The 18,806-nt window shown below is 45.9% G+C and overlaps 1 protein-coding gene across 2 annotated transcripts in view; it reads right to left on the bottom strand.

The window, feature by feature from the left end:
• LOC110488619 (bifunctional heparan sulfate N-deacetylase/N-sulfotransferase 1) overlaps positions 1-18,806 on the bottom strand; it is a 93,003-nt gene that overhangs the window by 9,301 nt on the left and 64,896 nt on the right. Inside the window, exons 2-3 of one of the 2 annotated variants that reach the window (XM_021560900.2) lie at positions 7,176-8,249; positions 5,840-6,322 (exon numbers count right to left, since the gene is read on the bottom strand). In XM_021560900.2, the coding sequence (XP_021416575.2) occupies positions 5,840-6,322; positions 7,176-7,739 (1,047 nt within the window). In that variant the 5' untranslated portion in view covers positions 7,740-8,249. The remainder of the gene's footprint in view (positions 1-5,839; positions 6,323-7,175; positions 8,250-18,806) is intronic. The other variant, XM_021560901.2, reaches the window with a different exon arrangement.

Here is an 18,806-nt window from a genome sequence, read left to right as displayed (position 1 = left end):
GTCATTCAACGGGAGACGACTCATTTTCGTGCAATTTTTTCCATTGAGAAATACACTATATATATAAAAGTATGTGGACACCGCTTCAAATTAGTGGATTCGGCTATTTCAGCCACACACGTTGCTAACAGGTTTATAAAATCGAGCACACAGCCATGCAATCTCCATAGACAAACATTGGCTGTAGAATGGCCTGAAGAGCTCAGTGACTTTCAACGTGACACCGTCATAGGATGCCACCTTTCCAACAAGTCAGTTCCTAAAATTTCTGCCCTGCTAGAACGGCCCCAGTCAACTGTAAGTGCTGTTATTGTGAAGTGGAAAAGTCTAGGAGCAACAACAACTCAGCCGCGAAGTGGTAGGTCACACAAGTTCACAGAACGAGGCCGCTGAGTGCTGAAGAGCGTAGAAATCGGTTACAACGCCTACAACAATCACTACCGAGTTCCAAACTGCCTCTGGAAGCAACGTCAGCACAAGAACTGTCGGCTGGAGTGGTGTAAAGCTCACCGCCATTGGACTCTGGAGCAGTGTAAACGCGTTCTCTGGAATGATGAATCTCACTTCACCATCTGGCAGTCCGACAGACAAATATGGGTTTGGCGGATGCTAAGAGAATGCTTCCTGCATGCATGATTTTGGAATGAGATGTTTGACGAGCAGGTGTCCACATACTTTTGGTGTACTTGTAGTGTACTACACCAAACAGCTTAGTTAGATGTCAAATTGCACGACTAATATTGCAAGATTGCAAGATGAATATTCATTCGGACTATTTTGAGGAAGTTTATACTAACTACAGCATTTCAAAATGGACAAACCATACTATTGCTGCTTTTTTCTCATTTTTCCAAGTGAAGGTCTTTTATGGGAGTATGCGAGCACACTCATTCCGGCCGGCTCGCAAAGTGTGGCTAGGTGCCAGCCGAACTGAAGCATGCCGACGCCCTTAGTGTGTGTGCATGTGTGTTTGTGTCGCCTCACAGTCCCCGCCGTTCCATGAGATGTTGTTTAATCATTTTTTGAAGGTAAATTGAAAGTTTGCTTGAGTAATTAAAGATGGAAGGGAGTTCCATACGATCATGGCTCTGTATAATACTGTGCGTTGCCGTGAATTTGTTTTGGACATGGGGACTGTGAAGAGACCCCTGGTGGCATGTCTTGTGCAGTATGTATGGGTGTCGGAGCTGAATGTTATTTGATTATGCAGACAATCTGGAATTCTCATGCTGACCACACCGCTTGCGTCGCGTGCTCGAGTGTTGCAAAATAAATGTACACATACATGTTATTCAATCATTGCACCCACACTGCTCAATCAAGTCTGCATAGCCAGGCACTAAAATAGAACTTGGTTCTATTTGTGATGCTTCAGGTGCTGCAAATCCCGCCTCTCCCATCTCCTTGTTCGTTTTTAGGAGCATATATCCACGTGCCATCTCCTCATTGGTTTTTAGGAGCCTATACCCACGTGGGTGATTGAAAGATGAATTGAGGTCCACACTCCAGTCCAGTTGGTGGTGGTAATGCACCTTAAAGTTGGTTGCCAACTGCCATATAAAGTCAAAAGAAGAATCCTGAAGGAGGAGAAATTACTAGAAACAAACTTGGTTTACCCTTTTTTCTGTGGATTAATTGTATAGGACCTTGTACAGTTTAGATAAAATAACAACCCAGTTATATCCTGGGACAAATTAGCTAGCAACAGCAAGCTAGCTAGCTAAATTGCTATAAATGTTTGCTTATCGACCTGTCCCCAAATTAATATAGTTGGTTCAGAGTTCGTTTTGATATTTCAACCTGCGTTTCTTGATCGCGTCTGGTGTGGGGGGACAAAATCAATGTAACGCTTCTCGTAAAAAACTAGAAGAGAAACAGTTCATCTCTCACCAATCCTCAACCAGGAAAGACTGGCATGCATGTTGTTGATGTTAGCTCTGTATGTGCAGTTAAGGGCAAGGCGTGCTGCTCTGTTTTGAGCCAGCTGCAGCTTTGTTAGGTCTTTCTTTGCTCCACTTGACCATATTACCGAACAGTAATCAAGAAGACCAGAGCCTGAACAACTAGCATAGTTGATTTGTGCCATTTGTGTATTTTGATACTGACTGTAACTGTCACACCCTGGTCAAAGTATTTTGTGTTTATCTTTATTTATTTGGTCAGGCCAGGGTGTGGCATGGGTTTTTGTATGTGGTGTGTATTTATGGGGATTGTAGCTAGTGGGGTGTTCTAGCTAAGTCTATGGCTGTCTGAAGTGGTTCTCAATCAGAGGCAGGTGTTTATCGTTGTCTCTGATTGGGAACCATATTTAGGCAGCCATATTCTTTGAGTTTGTCGTGGGTGATTGTCCTTAGTGTCCTGATGTCATTGTTCTTTGTTAGGTTACACAAGTATAGGCTGTTTCGGTTTTCGTTAAGTTTATTGTTTTGGAAGTATTTTGTGTTTAGTGTGTTCCTTCATTAAACATGGATTGCAATAGACACGCTGCATTTTGGTCCGACTCTCCTTCTCATATAGAAAACCGTTACAGAATCACCCACCACAAAGGGACCAAGCAGCGTGTCAACAGGCAGGAACAGCCCAAAGTGGAGTACAGTATGGACTATACTTCTTGGGAGGAGATAGACAGGTGGGCGGTCGACCCAGGGAGAGTGCCGGAGCCCGCCTGGGATTCGATGGAGCAGTGCGCGGAAGGATATAGGAGAATGGAGTTTGCGAAGCAAGCAAGGCGGCGCGGACGGAGGCCCCATAGTCAGCCCCAAAAATTTCTTGGGGGGGGGCTCAGGGAGAGTGTGGCAGAGTCAGGAGCCAGACCTGAGCCAACTCTCCCTGTTTATCGTGAGGAGCCAAGGAGGAGACCAGAACCAGAGCCGGTGTTGGAGGTGAGCGAAACAGAGACTGTGAAGGAGTTAATGGGGAAATTGGAGGAGAGAGAAATGAGGGAGTTGCTGTGTTGGTGTTTTAAACATGGAATTCGCCCGACGGAGCGTGTCGGGGATTTGATGGCACCTGGGTCAGCGCTCCATACTCGTCCTGAGGTGCGTGTTAGTCGGCTGGTGAAGATGGTGCCAGTCTCACGTACCAGGCCTCCTGTGCACCTCCCTAGCCTTGCACGTCCTGTGCCAGCACCGCTCTCAAGATCTCCAGTACGCCTTCACGGTCTAACCCATCCTGTGCCACCTCCACACCCCAGCCCTCCGGTAGCAGCTCCCCGCACCAGGCTTCCTGTGCGTGTCCTCGGCCCAGTACCACCAGTGCCAGCACCACGCATCAGGCCTACAGTGCGCCTCGCCTGTCCAGCGCTGTCGGAGCCCTCCTCCTCTCCAGCGCTGTCGGAGTCTCCCGCCTGTTTAGCGCTGTTAGAGCCTTCCTTCTCTACAGCGCTGCCGGAGTCTCCCGCCTGTTCAGAACTGCCAGTTAGCATAGAACTGCCAGTTAGCATAGAGCTGCCAGTTAGCATAGAGCTGCCAGTTAGCATAGAGCTGCCAGTTAGCATAGAGCTGCCAGTTAGCTTAGAGCTGCCAGTTAGCTTAGAGCTGCCAGTTAGCAAGGAGCTGCCAGTTAGCAAGGAGCTGCCAGTCTGCATAGAGCTGCCAGTCTGCATAGAGCTGCCAGTCTGCATGGAGCTGCCAGTCTGCAAGGAGCCGCCAGAGCTGCCTGTCTGCAGGATGCCGCCAAAGCTGCCAGTCTGCAAGGAGCCGCCAGAGCTGCCAGTCTGCAAGGAGCCGCCAGAGCTGCCAGTCTGCATGGAGCAGCCAGGGCCGCCAGTCAGCATGGAGCAGCCAGGGCCGCCAGTCAGCATGGAGCAGCCAGGGCCGCCAGTCAGCATGGAGCAGCCAGGGCCGCCAGTCAGCATGGAGCAGCCAGTCAGCATGGAGCAGCCAGTCAGCATGGAGCAGCCAGAGCAGCCAGTCAGCATGGAGCAGCCAGAGCTGCCAGTCAGCATGGAGCAGCCAGTCAGCATGGAGCAGCCAGAGCTGCCAGTCAGCATGGAGCAGCCAGTCAGCATGGAGCAGCCAGAGCTACCAGTCATCATGGAGCAGCCAGTCAGCATGGAGCAGCCAGAGCTGCCAGTCGACCAGACTCTTCCAGAGCTGCCAGTCGACCAGACTCTTCCAGAGCTGCCAGTCGACCAGACTCTTCCAGATCTGCCAGTCGACCAGACTCTTCCAGATCTGCCAGTCGACCAGACTCTTCCAGATCTGCCAGTCGACCAGACTCTTCCAGATCTGCCAGTCGACCAGACTCTTCCAGATCTGCCAGTCGACCAGACTCTTCCAGATCTGCCAGTCGACCAGACTCTTCCAGATCTGCCAGTCGACCAGACTCTTCCAGATCTGCCAGTCGACCAGACTCTTCCAGATCTGCCAGTCGACCAGACTCTTCCAGATCTGCCAGTCGACCAGACTCTTCCAGATCTGCCAGTCGACCAGACTCTTCCAGATCTGCCAGTCGACCAGACTCTTCCAGATCTGCCAGTCGACCAGACTCTTCCAGATCTGCCAGTCGACCAGACTCTTCCAGATCTGCCAGTCGACCAGACTCTTCCAGATCTGCCAGTCAGCCAGGATCTGCCGAAACCACCAGCCAGCCAGGTAGATTCATCAACCTGCCTGAGCTTCCTCTCACTCCTGAGCTTCCTCTCACTCCTGAGCTTCCCCTCAGTCCCGAGCTGCCTCAGTCCCGAGCTGCCCCTCAGTCCCGATCTGCTCCTCAGTCCAGTGGGGTTCTGGGTGAGGACTACTAGGCCATGGTCGGCGGCGAGGGTGGACTATCCAGGGACGCGAGGAGAAGGGACTAAGACATTGATTGAGTGGGGTCCACGTCCCGCGCCGGAGCCGCCACCATGGACAGACGCCCACCCGGACCCTCCCTATTGTTTTGAGGTGCGTTCGGGAGTCCGCACCTTAGGGGGGGGGTTCTGTCACACCCTGGTCAAAGTATTTTGTGTTTATCTTTATTTATTTGGTCAGGCCAGGGTGTGGCATGGGTTTTTGTATGTGGTGTGTATTTATGGGGATTGTAGCTAGTGGGGTGTTCTAGCTAAGTCTATGGCTGTCTGAAGTGGTTCTCAATCAGAGGCAGGTGTTTATCGTTGTCTCTGATTGGGAACCATATTTAGGCAGCCATATTCTTTGAGTTTGTCGTGGGTGATTGTCCTTAGTGTCCTGATGTCATTGTTCTTTGTTAGGTTACACAAGTATAGGCTGTTTCGGTTTTCGTTAAGTTTATTGTTTTGGAAGTATTTTGTGTTTAGTGTGTTCCTTCATTAAACATGGATTGCAATAGACACGCTGCATTTTGGTCCGACTCTCCTTCTCATATAGAAAACCGTTACAGTAACTCCTTATTTAGAATTCCAATGAGCTCACTGGCTTTGGGTGCCGACATGTGGAGTGTGGAATCAACAGCATACATAGTCATTCCAGCTCTGTGTAAGACCTGTGGCAAATCATTTGTAAAAACCGAGAAGAGTAACGACTGAAGGCAACTGCCCTGAGGGACAATGCCCTGTATCTGATGTTAGAAAAGCTTCCATTGAAGAACACTATTTATCTATTGGTTAAATAACATCAAAGGCTGCACTGAAATCTAACAACACAATTCCATCGATCATGCTATTATCTGTTTATTTTAACCTAATTATATGTCATCTGAGTCAGCATACTGAGAAGTTTAATATAATACTAGGAATGGCACGATGCCTTTCATGTCCTGTACCAGCCCACCTGCCTAGCTAATAATGCTTCATTACAAACATGTTATGCAACACAATTACAAGGTCTCAGAGACCAAAACATTGGAAATTGACATTTTCTATTTTCCAAGTATGTATCACCTTGACATCCTTCACCTTCATCCGGGTCCCCTCCTTCCCCACAAATATGTCATCTATATCGACCAGTAGATGTCGCTCCAGGGAGAGAGACAGCCTCTTCCCCGACAGGAAGCCCACCGCGTCCACAAACACCAGCTTGTGCAGCCAGAAGTTGAGGTTGTTCCCAAACAGAACCCTCTGGATGCCGTCGTGGAGACCCAGGTCCTGCACAACGGAGGGGAGCAGCGTGGCTGTCGTACCGAGCGAGGGGACACTCTCGGCGGACTGGGTCTTGGTCAGGAGCACGGGCTCGTAGGTGGAGTGGTTGGACTGGAAGACGGTCCAGTCGTCCCCGGGCAGGGGGCCGGGGAGGGGCTGGCCGGAGCGTGTGATGAAGAGCAGGGGGGACTTGGGATTGACCGTGCAGTCCTTCAGGCCCAGGTTGGAATGGAGGAAGAGGGGGAATCCTTTGAGCTGGGCACTCAGCAGGCTGTTCTCATTGGCCTACAGGAGGGAAATCAATGACAACATCAAGAGGGGACAGCGTTACAACTTCAGGTCCATTCCAGTCAATTCTATTCAGAACGTTGCAGATAGAAATCTGTTGTATTGCACTTAATAGGCAAAACTTCCAATCATGTGGCATAGAATCTTTTTAGCTCTCACTCACCCTTCCTCATGTGGGAGTCTGAGAAAACGCAATGTTATTATATTGTCTAGTTAAATAAAGGTTTAATTAAAAACACACAAAAAAATCCAATTACGTTAACACTCACCCACACACACTAAAGATGTGCTCACACCAAAAAATATTACAGCAACTTTTGCTCAATGCTTGCTGAGATATTTAACACACATTCCTGTTCAACATTGATGATGGAGCTGACTATCTCTTCAGATGAGATTTCATTGAGATGAACTCTGATTCTCTCCCCGATAGCATTCCATGTGACTACCCCATGAAGCTGGTTGAGAGAAAGCCAAGAGTGTGAAAAGCTATCATCAAGGCAAAGGGTGGCTACTTTGAAATATAAAATATATTTTGATTTGTTTAACACTTTTGGTTACTACACGATTCCATATGTGTTATTTCATAGTTTGATGGTTTGATAGTTTGATGTCTTCACTATTTTTCTACAATGTAGAAAATAGTAAAAATACAGAAAAACCCTTGAATGAGTAGATGTGTCCAAACTTTTGACTGGTACTGTAGATGTACTACTCCTCACCTCAGCTCTTTCACATTCTCTCCAGCACAGTGAGATCTATTTCCTTAGGGACGACAGAAAGATAAAGAGAGATGGACAGCTGGAGAGGTGGAGATAGAGTGAAAGACAGCCAGTAGGGTGTTTCTAACCTTAAAGAAGCCGATGATGCCCACTCCATACTCCACACAGTACTTGTCCAGCAGCTCTCGGTTCCAGGCATCCAGGTTTACATATTTCAGAATGTTCTCATAGATGACTAGCGTGAAGCGCCCACGCTCCTTATCTGTTAATGTGGGCATGTCCCCTTTACCTGGAGAGATCTCTGTCCGGTAGTGGAAACGTCCAGACTCCAGGATGGCGACTATCTCCTGGCCCAGCTGAGAGTACTGGCTCTCTACAAACACCAGCACCAGGGGGTTTGTCCTCACCCCTCCTCTGCCCCCCTCGCCCCCAGCAAGCGCCCCCGACACCGCCCGCACCGGGAGCAGCCGAGACGGGCTCGCCCGCAGGTCATTGTAGATGGCCGACGCCCCCTCGCTGCCAGCCACGCCCCCTCCTGAGGGCTCGAGCTCCCGTTTGACGCCGTACAGGAAGTATGCGGAGACGAAGACGCTGACGGTGCAGAAGAGGAAGAGGAGGAGCAGGGAGGTCTGGAGGGGGAGGTGGTGGACGAGACGGACCAGCCGACGCAGGCGGGACACGCATCCCAGCATCGTCACGCACAACGCCCGACCGACTGACCTCACTGACCGTCCAACCGTAACACCCAGAAAACAGTCTCTCGAGGGCTACTTGGTTGAGAGTAAAAGTAAATTAGTCCAAAGTCCGTCTTGTTATTTCAAGTGGTCTAGTCGGTAATCGACAGGCTAGAGAAGCAGCAGCTTCAGCAGCAGCTACTGGAGATAGAAATGAGACGGTCTCATGATGTTGGATCTCCCACATGTTGTGCTGCTGATTATGTCACCATGGCAGAGATGTGGGGGGTCTCCGACCGGGGGTGCACGCTGCACGTCTGGGAGGGAGGGGGAGGAGAGTCAAAGTAGAAGAGGGCGGCTAGAGGGCTGGCTGGTCACCTGTCCATCACTGGAACCAGCCAACCACATCCATGTAGGCCGTTGTTCAGGGTTCTTGATTGGTGGTGGATCTTTCCAGGGGAGGGCAAAGGTGAGGTCACAAAGGTCATCCCAATAGCAGCATCCTCCTGGACGATATCCGGTGATGACCTGAAAAGAAACGCAAGAAAGAAATAGAACATCAAAAATCCACAGAGAGAATATTGCCTCTACGTAACTCACTGCCATATTTCTTTGGTTTGTTTACTTGTGTGGGAGAGGTGTAGGCTACAGTGCAGGTGCCAGCTCCTCTGAAAGGTCATTTTAAAAAGTAGTTCTTGCCTTCACCTACACACATGCCATCAGAGCTCTACCCTTGGCCCTCACAGACACAGACACAGACAGAGAACAAAGCCTAGAGGCGAGCAGTTGAGGCAGTCTGTCCAGGCAGGGCTCTGTTACTGCATGTAAAATGAAGCCATGGCCACTAGCCTCCTATTCCCCATAAAACACACAGAACCATTCTCATCTCTCCATTCTCATCTCTATCAAGGAGAACTACTTGAGAAATGAGACAACTGTATTATTAAGTATTGCGTTTTTTTTCTTCTCCCTTCTCTCTTCCGCTATCCAACCACACACACCCCACACGAGAGCAAGACAGACCGCCCTCTCAATCTCAACCATTCATTAATGACCACCATTCTACCCATAAGGATTCATTACCTTGGATCTAATCAAAAATGGATTACCTAACGCAATCAAAAATGTCTTCTTAAAGGGAGGGCATTATCAAAGGTTTATTACCGTACAGAGAGAGAGCAGAGTGCTCTGTGTGGGCCCACCAAAGTCCGACACTTTACAAAACAGTAGTTCCCTGACACGGACTGCATTTAATGAGTTATTGATTTCTGACTAGAGTAGCTTGATGAGGGAAAAACCTGATATCATTCCCTGGTTCCATATAGAATTCCTCAAGGTATTCCATGAAGGAGAGTTCAATATCATTCCATATAGCATTCCTTGTGGAATACCATGGAGAGAGGCCAAAGATCTCACCATACAAAACAATCAACTGTGTGAGAACTGTACATTTTGGTATAGCGAAGTCCCGCCGGTCTTCCTGCGTCAGTCACAATCTGGAAAGATGCCCCAAATCGCCCTCCTGAGCCGTGCTGCTGCGACAGAGAAAAATATATCACACTTTCTATGAGCCGCTTCCAGAATTCCCTTCTGAGGACCAGAGTTTTTCAACGTAAAGAGAGGCTGTGAAAAGGACGTGGGTGTGCAGAGAAAGTATCTCTCCAGAGCAGACCAAAACACACAGCCCTGGTATGCTGAAGATTCCCATTCCTTCTGTGAGGAGCCAGGTCCGTGCCACGGCCTATCTAAATAAGATTAGCCGCTACGGCACAGTGCAGAGGTCGCGCAAGAGAGCAGAGGACGACTTGCGGAGAGAGAGAGAGAGAGAGAGAGAGAGAGAGAGAGAGAGAGACAGAAACTTTATCACTAGTAGTAACGTTTTCTCAGGTGGGTGGTTACCCTGCTTTGAGAGAAGGTTCCAGATATTACTCGAGCACCGTGGTGGATTTGAGTAGTCAAGTCCTCTTATTTTCTTTTGAAAAGGGACTTTTAAAAGTCATTTTGTCTTGATAATCACACTAATGACAGAATGTTATCTGAGGCCAAAGGTCTGAGGGGTCAAAACGCTACCGTGAGACTGGCATTGGTGGTGACAGGGGTTGGCGGGCACCGGTTAACAGCAGGATAAGCAGAGGAGAGGAGGGAAGAAGAGGGAAGAAGGCCATCTATCTACAGTGCCTTGCGAAAGTATTCGGCCCCCTTGAACTTTGCGACCTTTTGCCACATTTCAGGCTTCAAACATAAAGATATAAAAATGTATTTTTTTTGTGAAGAATCAACAACAAGTGGGACACAATCATGAAGTGGAACGACATTTATTGAATATTTCAAACTTTTTTAACAAATCAAAAACTGAAAAATTGGGCGTGCAATATTATTCAGCCCCTTTACTTTCAGTGCAGCAAACTCTCTCCAGAAGTTCAGTGAGGATCTCTGAATGATCCAATGTTGACCTAAATGACTAATGATGATAAATACAATCCACCTGTGTGTAATCAAGTCTCCGTATAAATGCACCTGCACTGTGATAGTCTCAGAGGTCCGTTAAAAGCGCAGAGAGCATCATGAAGAACAAGGAACACACCAGGCAGGTCCGAGATACTGTTGTGAAGAAGTTTAAAGCCGGATTTGGATACAAAAATATTTCCCAAGCTTTAAACATCCCAAGGAGCACTGTGCAAGCGATAATATTGAAATGGAAGGAGTATCAGACCACTGCAAATCTACCAAGACCTGGCCGTCCCTCTAAACTTTCAGCTCATACAAGGAGAAGACTGATCAGAGATGCAGCCAAGAGGCCCATGATCACTCTGGATGAACTGCAGAGATCTACAGCTGAGGTGGGAGACTCTGTCCATAGGACAACAATCAGTCGTATATTGCAAAAATCTGGCCTTTATGGAAGAGTGGCAAGAAGAAAGCCATTTCTTAAAGATATCCATAAAAAGTGTAGTTTAAAGTTTGCCACAAGCCACCTGGGAGACACACCAAACATGTGGAAGAAGGTGCTCTGGTCAGATGAAACCAAAATTGAACTTTTTGGCAACAATGCAAAACGTTATGTTTGGCGTAAAAGCAACACAGCTGAACACACCATCCCCACTGTCAAACATGGTGGTGGCAGCATCATGGTTTGGGCCTGCTTTTCTTCAGCAGGGACAGGGAAGATGGTTAAAATTGATGGGAAGATGGATGGAGCCAAATACAGGACCATTCTGGAAGAAAACCTGATGGAGTCTGCAAAAGACCTGAGACTGGGACGGAGATTTGTCTTCTAACAAGACAATGATCCAAAACATAAAGCAAAATCTACAATGGAATGGTTCAAAAATAAACATATCCAGGTGTTAGAATGGCCAAGTCAAAGTCCAGACCTGAATCCAATCGAGAATGTGTGGAAAGAACTGAAAACTGCTGTTCACAAATGCTCTCCATCCAACCTCACTGAGCTCGAGCTGTTTTGCAAGGAGGAATGGGAAAAAATGTCAGTCTCTCGATGTGCAAAACTGATAGAGACATACCCCAAGCGACTTACAGCTGTAATCGCAGCAAAGTATTAACTTAAGGGGGCTGAATAATTTTGCACGCCCAATTTTTCAGTTTTTGATTTGTTAAAAAAGTTTGAAATATCCAATAAATGTTGTTCCACTTCATGATTGTGTCCCACTTGTTGTTGATTCTTCACAAAAAAATACAGTTTTATATATTTATGTTTGAAGCCTGAAATGTGGCAAAAGGTCGCAAAGTTCAAGGGGGCCGAATACTTTCGCAAGGCACTGTATGGTAGGTCTTGACCAACTCTCACCAGTTATGACTGGCCCCCAATGTTGACCTTCAGCCTAGGCCACAAAGGACTACAATTACACAAGATCAGAGAGAGGGGGAGAGAGGGGTGACGGAGAGCGAGGGAGGGTGTGGGAGAGAGAGAAAGGGTGGGGGAGAGAGAGAGAGGGGGGGGGGGAGTGAGCAAGAGAGAGATGGAGATAGGGTGTGCAAGGAGAGCTGGAGACCTTGGGTATGAGCCTAGGCCTTGTAGCAAGGTCAGGGGGGAGAGAGGAGAGCAGAGAAGAGAGCATTAGACTGTAATGTAGCGGGAATAGATAGATAGCTAGGTACACTAGAGATGCATTTACACTGAGTGGAAAATGCAGGCTAATGGATGTTCAGATCTAACCCTCTCTATCTCTTACTCAATCTCTCGGCCTTCAAAGGAGACTCTAAGCATCCCTCAACCCTTCCCCCGACAAATAATGAAATAAATGGAAAATAGTGGCAAAAAGAAAGAAGAGAGAAGACGCATGAATATTTTATGTCCTGAGTGACCTGATGGAACGTGGGGATGACGTATCAGCAAGGTAGAGAGCGGTGGAGAGAGGCTCTTGCTCCATCCATCCCAGTCTGCTGCTGAACAGAACACAGTAAAGAAGGAATCAGTCCCTTACTCATGCATAGAGAGCAGAGGTAGAGAGGTAGACAGACTGAGACTAATGTGAATTTAATAGCTAACCTTTCCAAGCTCTCTGACGGGAAGAGCTCACAGTGAATATGAGGGCTGTAATTGCCTGTGTGGATGAAAGAGTTACTAAACGAGGCAACAGACACAGACAGATGGGGAAAGGGAGAGGGAGAGAGGGAAAGGGAGAGGGAGAGAGGGAAAGGGAGAGGGAGCGGGAGAGAGGGAGAGGGAGAGAGAGAAAGGGAGAGGGAGAGAGGGAAAGGTAGAGGGAGAGAGAGAAAGGGAGAGGGAGAGAGAGAAAGGGAGAGGGAGAGAGAGAAAGGGAGAGGGAGAGAGGGAAAGGGAGAGAGAGAAAGGGAGAGGGAGAGAGAGAGAAAGGGAGAGAGGGAAAGGGAGAGGGAGAGAGAGAAAGGGAGAGAGAGAAAGAGAGAGGGAGAGAGGGAAAGGTAGAGGGAGAGAGAGAAAGGAAGAGGGAGAGAGAGAAAAAAGCGGGAAGAGGGAAAGAAAGGCAATAAAAAGAGAGAGAAAATAGGGAGAAGGACAGAGCGAGAGAAATTAGCAACAAAATTGTCCGATGCAGCAATCAAATCAGGAATTTACCAAGTGTTCAAAACAGCAATTAACATATTTACCCCATTATTAGCGTGGGATTAATTGTAAGAGCAGAATAAAGTGGGTGCATGAATATAAACAATACCAGATGACAGCAGCGCTGAGGAGTGTGTGTGTGTACACGTATTTTCCTACATTGTCAGGACCACAATGTCCTGACAAGTCACCAGAATGTCCTGACAATTTAGGAAAACACTTTTGAAAAAAGTCAATACTTTTTCCCCATGTCCTAAAATGTATTAAAAAGGTTTGAGTTGAGATAAATAGGATTTGGAATGGGAATACATTTTAGTTTCTTGCAAATGTATTCATCCCCCTTGGTGTTTTTCTTATTTTGTTGCATAACAACCTGTAATTTAAATGAATTTTTATTTGGATTTCCTGTAATGGATATACACAAAATAGTCCAAATTGTTGAAGTGAAATTAAAAATGAATTTGTTTCCAAAAATTCAAAAACAAAAAATATGGAAAAGTGCATATGTATTCAGCCCCTTTGCTATGAAGCCCCTAAATAAGATCTGGTGCAACCAATTACCTTCAGAAGTCACATAATTAGTTAAATAAAGTCTACCTGTGTGCAATCTAAGTGTCACATGATCTGTCACATGATCTCAGTATATATACACCTGTTCTGAAAGGCCCCAGAGTCTGCAACACCACTAAGCAAGGGGTACCACCAAGCAAGCGGCACCATGAAGATCAAGGAGCTCTCCAAACAGGTCAGGGACAAAGTTGTACAGAAGTACAGATCAGGGTTGGAAAAAAATATCAGAAACTTTGAACATCCCACTGAGCACCATTCAATCCATTATTAAAAATGGAAAGAATATGGCACCACAACAAAACTCCTGCCAAGAGAGGGCTGCCCACCAAATCTCACGGACCAGGCAAGGAGAGCATTAACCAAGAGAGGCAACAAAGAGACCAAAGATAACCCTGAAGGAGCTACAAAGCTCAACAGCGGAGATTGGAGTATCTGTCCATAGGACCACTTTAAGCCGTACATTCCACAGAGCTGTGCTTTACGGAAGAGTGGTCAGAAAAAAAGCCATTGCTTAAAGAAAAAAAAGAAGCAAACACATTTGGTGTTCGCCAAAAGGCATGTGGGAGACTCCCCAAACATATGGAAGAAGGTACTCTGGTCAGATGAGACTAAAATTGAGATTTTTGGCCATCAAGGAAAACGCTATGTCTGGTGCAAACCCAACACCTCTCCTCAGCCAGAGAACAACATCCCCACAGTGAAGCATGGCGGTGGCAGCATCATGCTGTGAGGATGTTTTTTCAATCTGCAGGGACTGGGAATCTGGTCAGAAATGAAGGATGGTGGTAAATACAGGGAAGTTCTTGAGGGAAACCCTTTTCAGTCTTCCAGAGATGTGAGACTGGGACGGAGGTTCACCTTCCAGCAGGACAATGACCCTAACCATACTGCTAAAGCAACACTCGAGTGGTTTAAGGAGAAACATTTAAATGTCTTAGAATGGCCTAGTCAAAGCCCAGACCTCAATCCAATTGAATATCTGTGGTATGACTTAAAGTTTGCTGTACACGAGCGGAACCCATCCAACTTGAAGGAGCTGGAGGAGTTTTACCCTGAAAAATGAAAAATCCCTGTGGCTAGATGTGCCAAGCTTATAGAGACATACCCCTAGAGACTTGCAGCTGTAATTGCTGCAAAAGGTGTCTCTACAAAGTATTGACTTTGGGGGGGATGAATAGTCATGCAGGCTCAAGTTCTGTTTTTTTGTCTTATTTCTTGTTTGTTTCACAATAGAAAATATTTTGCATCTTCAAAGTGGTCGGTATGTTCTGTAAATCAAATGATACAAACCCTGCAAAAATCAATTTTAATTCCAGGTTGTAAGGCAACAAAATAGGAAAAATGCCAACTTTCGCAAGCCACTGTATCTCCCCAAAAAGTCCTGAAAATTCACGAAAACAAAGCTGTGTATACATGCTTTCCTAAATTTCTGTGAGAGTGAGTAGTCTTTAGCCTCTGGGTAGGTGGTCAGTTAGACCTAACAAAGGAGAGGGAGGCGGGGGCCTCCTCTGGACATCAGCTCTAGCAAAGCAACTCCTTGGCTAAACAACACTAAGGTTGTCTCTCTCTCTCTCCCCCCTGAGGCCAGTGCAGTACAGTATCAGCGTGAGGTGAACTAGCCAGAGGTGCCACTTTTTGACAAATAAAATTGTCCCTCTCCTCTCTGCCCCTCAGGACCTTAATGCCCCCGACCTCCCCCTCCTGACACCCCTCACCACCCGCGGTGCCTCTGACAGGAATAAATTATGACCCTCCCTGTTCCGTCTCCAAGTGCCTTGGCAACCGCACACTCTCCATGGTAACGCCAGAGTTCTGGCAGTGTTCTCCTTCTGTGGAATCAGCATTCCCTCTGTTCTCAATAAATAATAATAATTCACTCCATACAAACTTCTACATATGAACAAAACTTAAAGACGCACACAAACAATGACTGCATATCATCTGCCCAGAACTACAAACTGTTAGGACCTACATAAAGCTGTCCTAACAGCAGTCCCAACACCTTACCACTGCTACACCTGGCTATCAGTGGAGCCTTGTCTTGCTGCGAAAAAGTTCATTCAGACTCATTTACTGCCTTTAAAAACAACATAGCTGATATGGCTGACTTGCTTAAACAAATGTGGTTTCTATTGACAATTGAGATGTACAAACTATGGCATAAGGGGACAACAAGCGGATAAGAGGCAATCCGTAATTTCGATTATGACAGTCATGAGCGAGCTAGGACGGATGTAGTCAATATAACTATTTGTTCAGCCCTTTTGAAATGTACAGCAACACAATTCAGAACATGGACCATTCTTACATTGTTCTCTCATTGTCCAATCAAAGAAAGCTACTGTAGATATAACGTGATTTGATGTCATTTTATCTGTAGCCAACGACCTTGAGCTTTTTTGGATCAGCATTTCTAATGTAACTCTATGGCAGCACCCAAAGGGGCTTGAATTTTCGAGCTCTACCCTTAGATTTGGCGGTGACATAGTGTCCCAGTGAGTGACAGAACACTGAGCAAATCACTGCGCAACTAGAGAACATTACCAACCCCTACGTTCCGTATTTTCCGCTGGCTGCCCCACCATCACAGAAAGAACTAAGCTGGGCTGAAGCACCTGCATTTTGGAGCCGCCTTACTCAAGAAAGCAAAAAAGAGACCAGATTTGTATGCGGCTTTATCAACTCAATGGTTATTTTTTTATATATAGATTTTTTTACATTGCTTGCAAACTGATATGTGACACTCATTAATGCCAAAATAACATGTAAAACAGGCAACCAAGTTTTGTTTTTGTATCTTTTACTTTCGGCTTCAAACAGCTGAAACTACAATATTTTTGGTTATGGAAAATATATTTCACAAAGGTTTGGATGGTACAATGATTTCCTACACTATACTATCTCATTTTGTCACATAAACTGAAATTAGGCAAACTATTAGTTGTAGCAACCAGGAAATGGTGGTGCAATTTCTGCATAGTGCAACTTTAAGTTATTCAAGTATAAGTTATTCAAGTAATAAATGACCAAAGTTACGATCGATGGCCGTACATTTTCTCTTAATTACCTAAATTACTGAAGATTCTAGTAACTTTGGTAAATTATCGGCAGCGTTGCAACCCTAATCTGGACATTGATGACATTAGGACAGCAGCACATGTGTTAATGACTGGCAGTGGTTCACTATTGGCTCCTTGTACTACCAGTCTACTTGTAGCGAGTGAAGGGGGAACAGCCGGACCAGGACTTGAACCAGGGACTCTGCAGTTATGGGTAGAGCACACTACAACCTGCATCATTAAAGTCCATGCAAAGCTTTTCACAAAGTCTGTATGTAGTATGCACATATAGGAAGGCTACACTTCGTATGATAATAATGGCTTTTGAAAGTGTGCAGCTTTGGATTTGCCCATCATAAAGAAAGTAGTGGTACTTTTAACAGCTGAACTAAATCTCAGCATTTGCATTCATCCTGTCCTTTCTATCCTGTTGGAGATTAAGGACTTCAAAAGAAATGGAAAATTCCCTTTTGCTGTGCTGCATTTAAAGCTACAAACAACATGCACACATGGAAATGCAAGCCGGAAACAATAGTTTTTTGACAGGTTGTATTTCAAAGGCAGTGACCGTTCCCTCCGTTGGAACTAAGCCACCCTTGGCATCCATCAATAAAGAATCGAATCAGATCTGAAATTCAAAATCCATTTCATGCATCCATTGTGGCTGTCGCGATTAAAAGTTTAGGATGTGAAAAAGCGTGAAGAATAAGCACGGTGAAAGTTCCTCTCTCTCTCTCCGGCTCTTCTCTCTTTTTTTTGCCCATCTGAATGCACAAAGTGGGCGGCATCCCTTTTGGCTACAGTGCAAACATTTACACTGACTTCCCTTCAAATCAATTAATTTCATGCCTGTTAAGGACAAATCTTTTGTGGACTGACAACGTAAACATAAATGGTCATGTAGATCTGTCATGATACAACACGGGATGCGTGAGATCAGCAGCATTTGTTCCGGTGCGTCGGGTTTTCCATCACTGGTTATTTGGAAAAACCATGATTCCGCAGGTGTTAGCATCTTTAGAATTTCGGAAGGGGACATTTGGCCCATAGACTTGCCCGTAACTTGCGAACAGAAAAGGGTGAAGCTCTTCATTCCGGTTCCGATCCTTGTTTTATCTCTCCTCTTAACACGTATGGACCCATAACTTAATCGAGCATCTGACCAATTACGCTAGACTTTAGTTCTGAATTAACCGAGATTAGTGAAGGACGGAGGTGACGAAGCTGGAATCTAAACAAAATCTAGTTTGGTACCGTGGTTCTAATTCTCGAGGAAAGTGACTGACTTTTTCTCCTCTTTCTACACCTCATACGAATTGAACAGCTGCAGAATTATGAAAAACTTTCAGCACCTCAATTTATGAACCCAAGACTGAGTTGATTTCACCAAGGATTATATTTATAGAGAAATTCCTCAAATGGTTCGCGGGCCTTCAATTATGACTCTGGCCAAATGAAGATTGAAATGATTGCTTTTAGTGAACAGCCAATAATTGATAGGGCCAATTTTTTTGGCCGACATTAGCCGTTCCTAGTCTATCGGCCCTTGAGTACCAGTGCAGCCGATGTCCCCTATGTAGCGCAAGAGCACTTATGTTAAAACCTTTGCAAGCCGGCGAGGAACTTCTGTCTGGACTTCATCTTGTTAGCTACCCACTTATCGTGCATAGTTTCAAGTACACTTGAATAAAGACACACAGCACGTACATATACTGAAAGAAGGGATGTTCATCTTCCCTTACAAGACTATTTAATACGCATCTAGATACATGGGCCCCGATATAATACACATTTCTTGTTAAACAAACTATAGTTTTGGCAAGTCGGTTAGGACATCTACTTTGTGCATGACGTAATTTTTCCAACAATTCTTTACAGACAGATTATTTCACTTATAATTCACTGTATCACAATTCCAGTGGGTCAGAAGTTTACATACACTAAGTTGACTGTGCCTTTAAACAGCTTGGAAAATTCCAGAAAATAATGTCATTGTCACTCCCTGGCCATAGTATTGTCTATTTTTGTTAGGCCAGGGTGTGACTAGGGTGGGCATTCTATGTTCATTTTCTATGTTTTGTTTTTCTTTGTTGTTTGGCCGGGTGTGGTTCTCAATCAGAGTCAGCTGCCTATCGTTGTCTCTGATTGAGAACCATACTTAGGTAGCCTTTTCTCACCTGAGTTTTGTGGGTAGTTATTTTCTGTTTAGTGTGTTTTGCACCTGACGGAGCTGTTTCAGTTGTTCTTTTGTTCCTTGTTTGATAGTGTTCAGTTTTACCATTAAAATGATGAACACTTACCACGCTGCACCTTGGTCCTCACCTTCTTCCACTAACGGTCGTTACAGTCATGGCTTTAGAAGCTTCTGATTGGCTAATTGACATAATTTGAGTCAATTGGAGGTGTACCTGT

Source organism: Oncorhynchus mykiss, chromosome 14 (genome assembly GCF_013265735.2).
Source record: "Oncorhynchus mykiss isolate Arlee chromosome 14, USDA_OmykA_1.1, whole genome shotgun sequence".
In the NCBI taxonomy this organism is placed as follows: domain Eukaryota; kingdom Metazoa; phylum Chordata; class Actinopteri; order Salmoniformes; family Salmonidae; genus Oncorhynchus; species Oncorhynchus mykiss.
The sequence above is the reverse complement of the archived record's forward strand: the minus strand, read 5'-3'. Positions and strand labels throughout refer to the sequence as shown.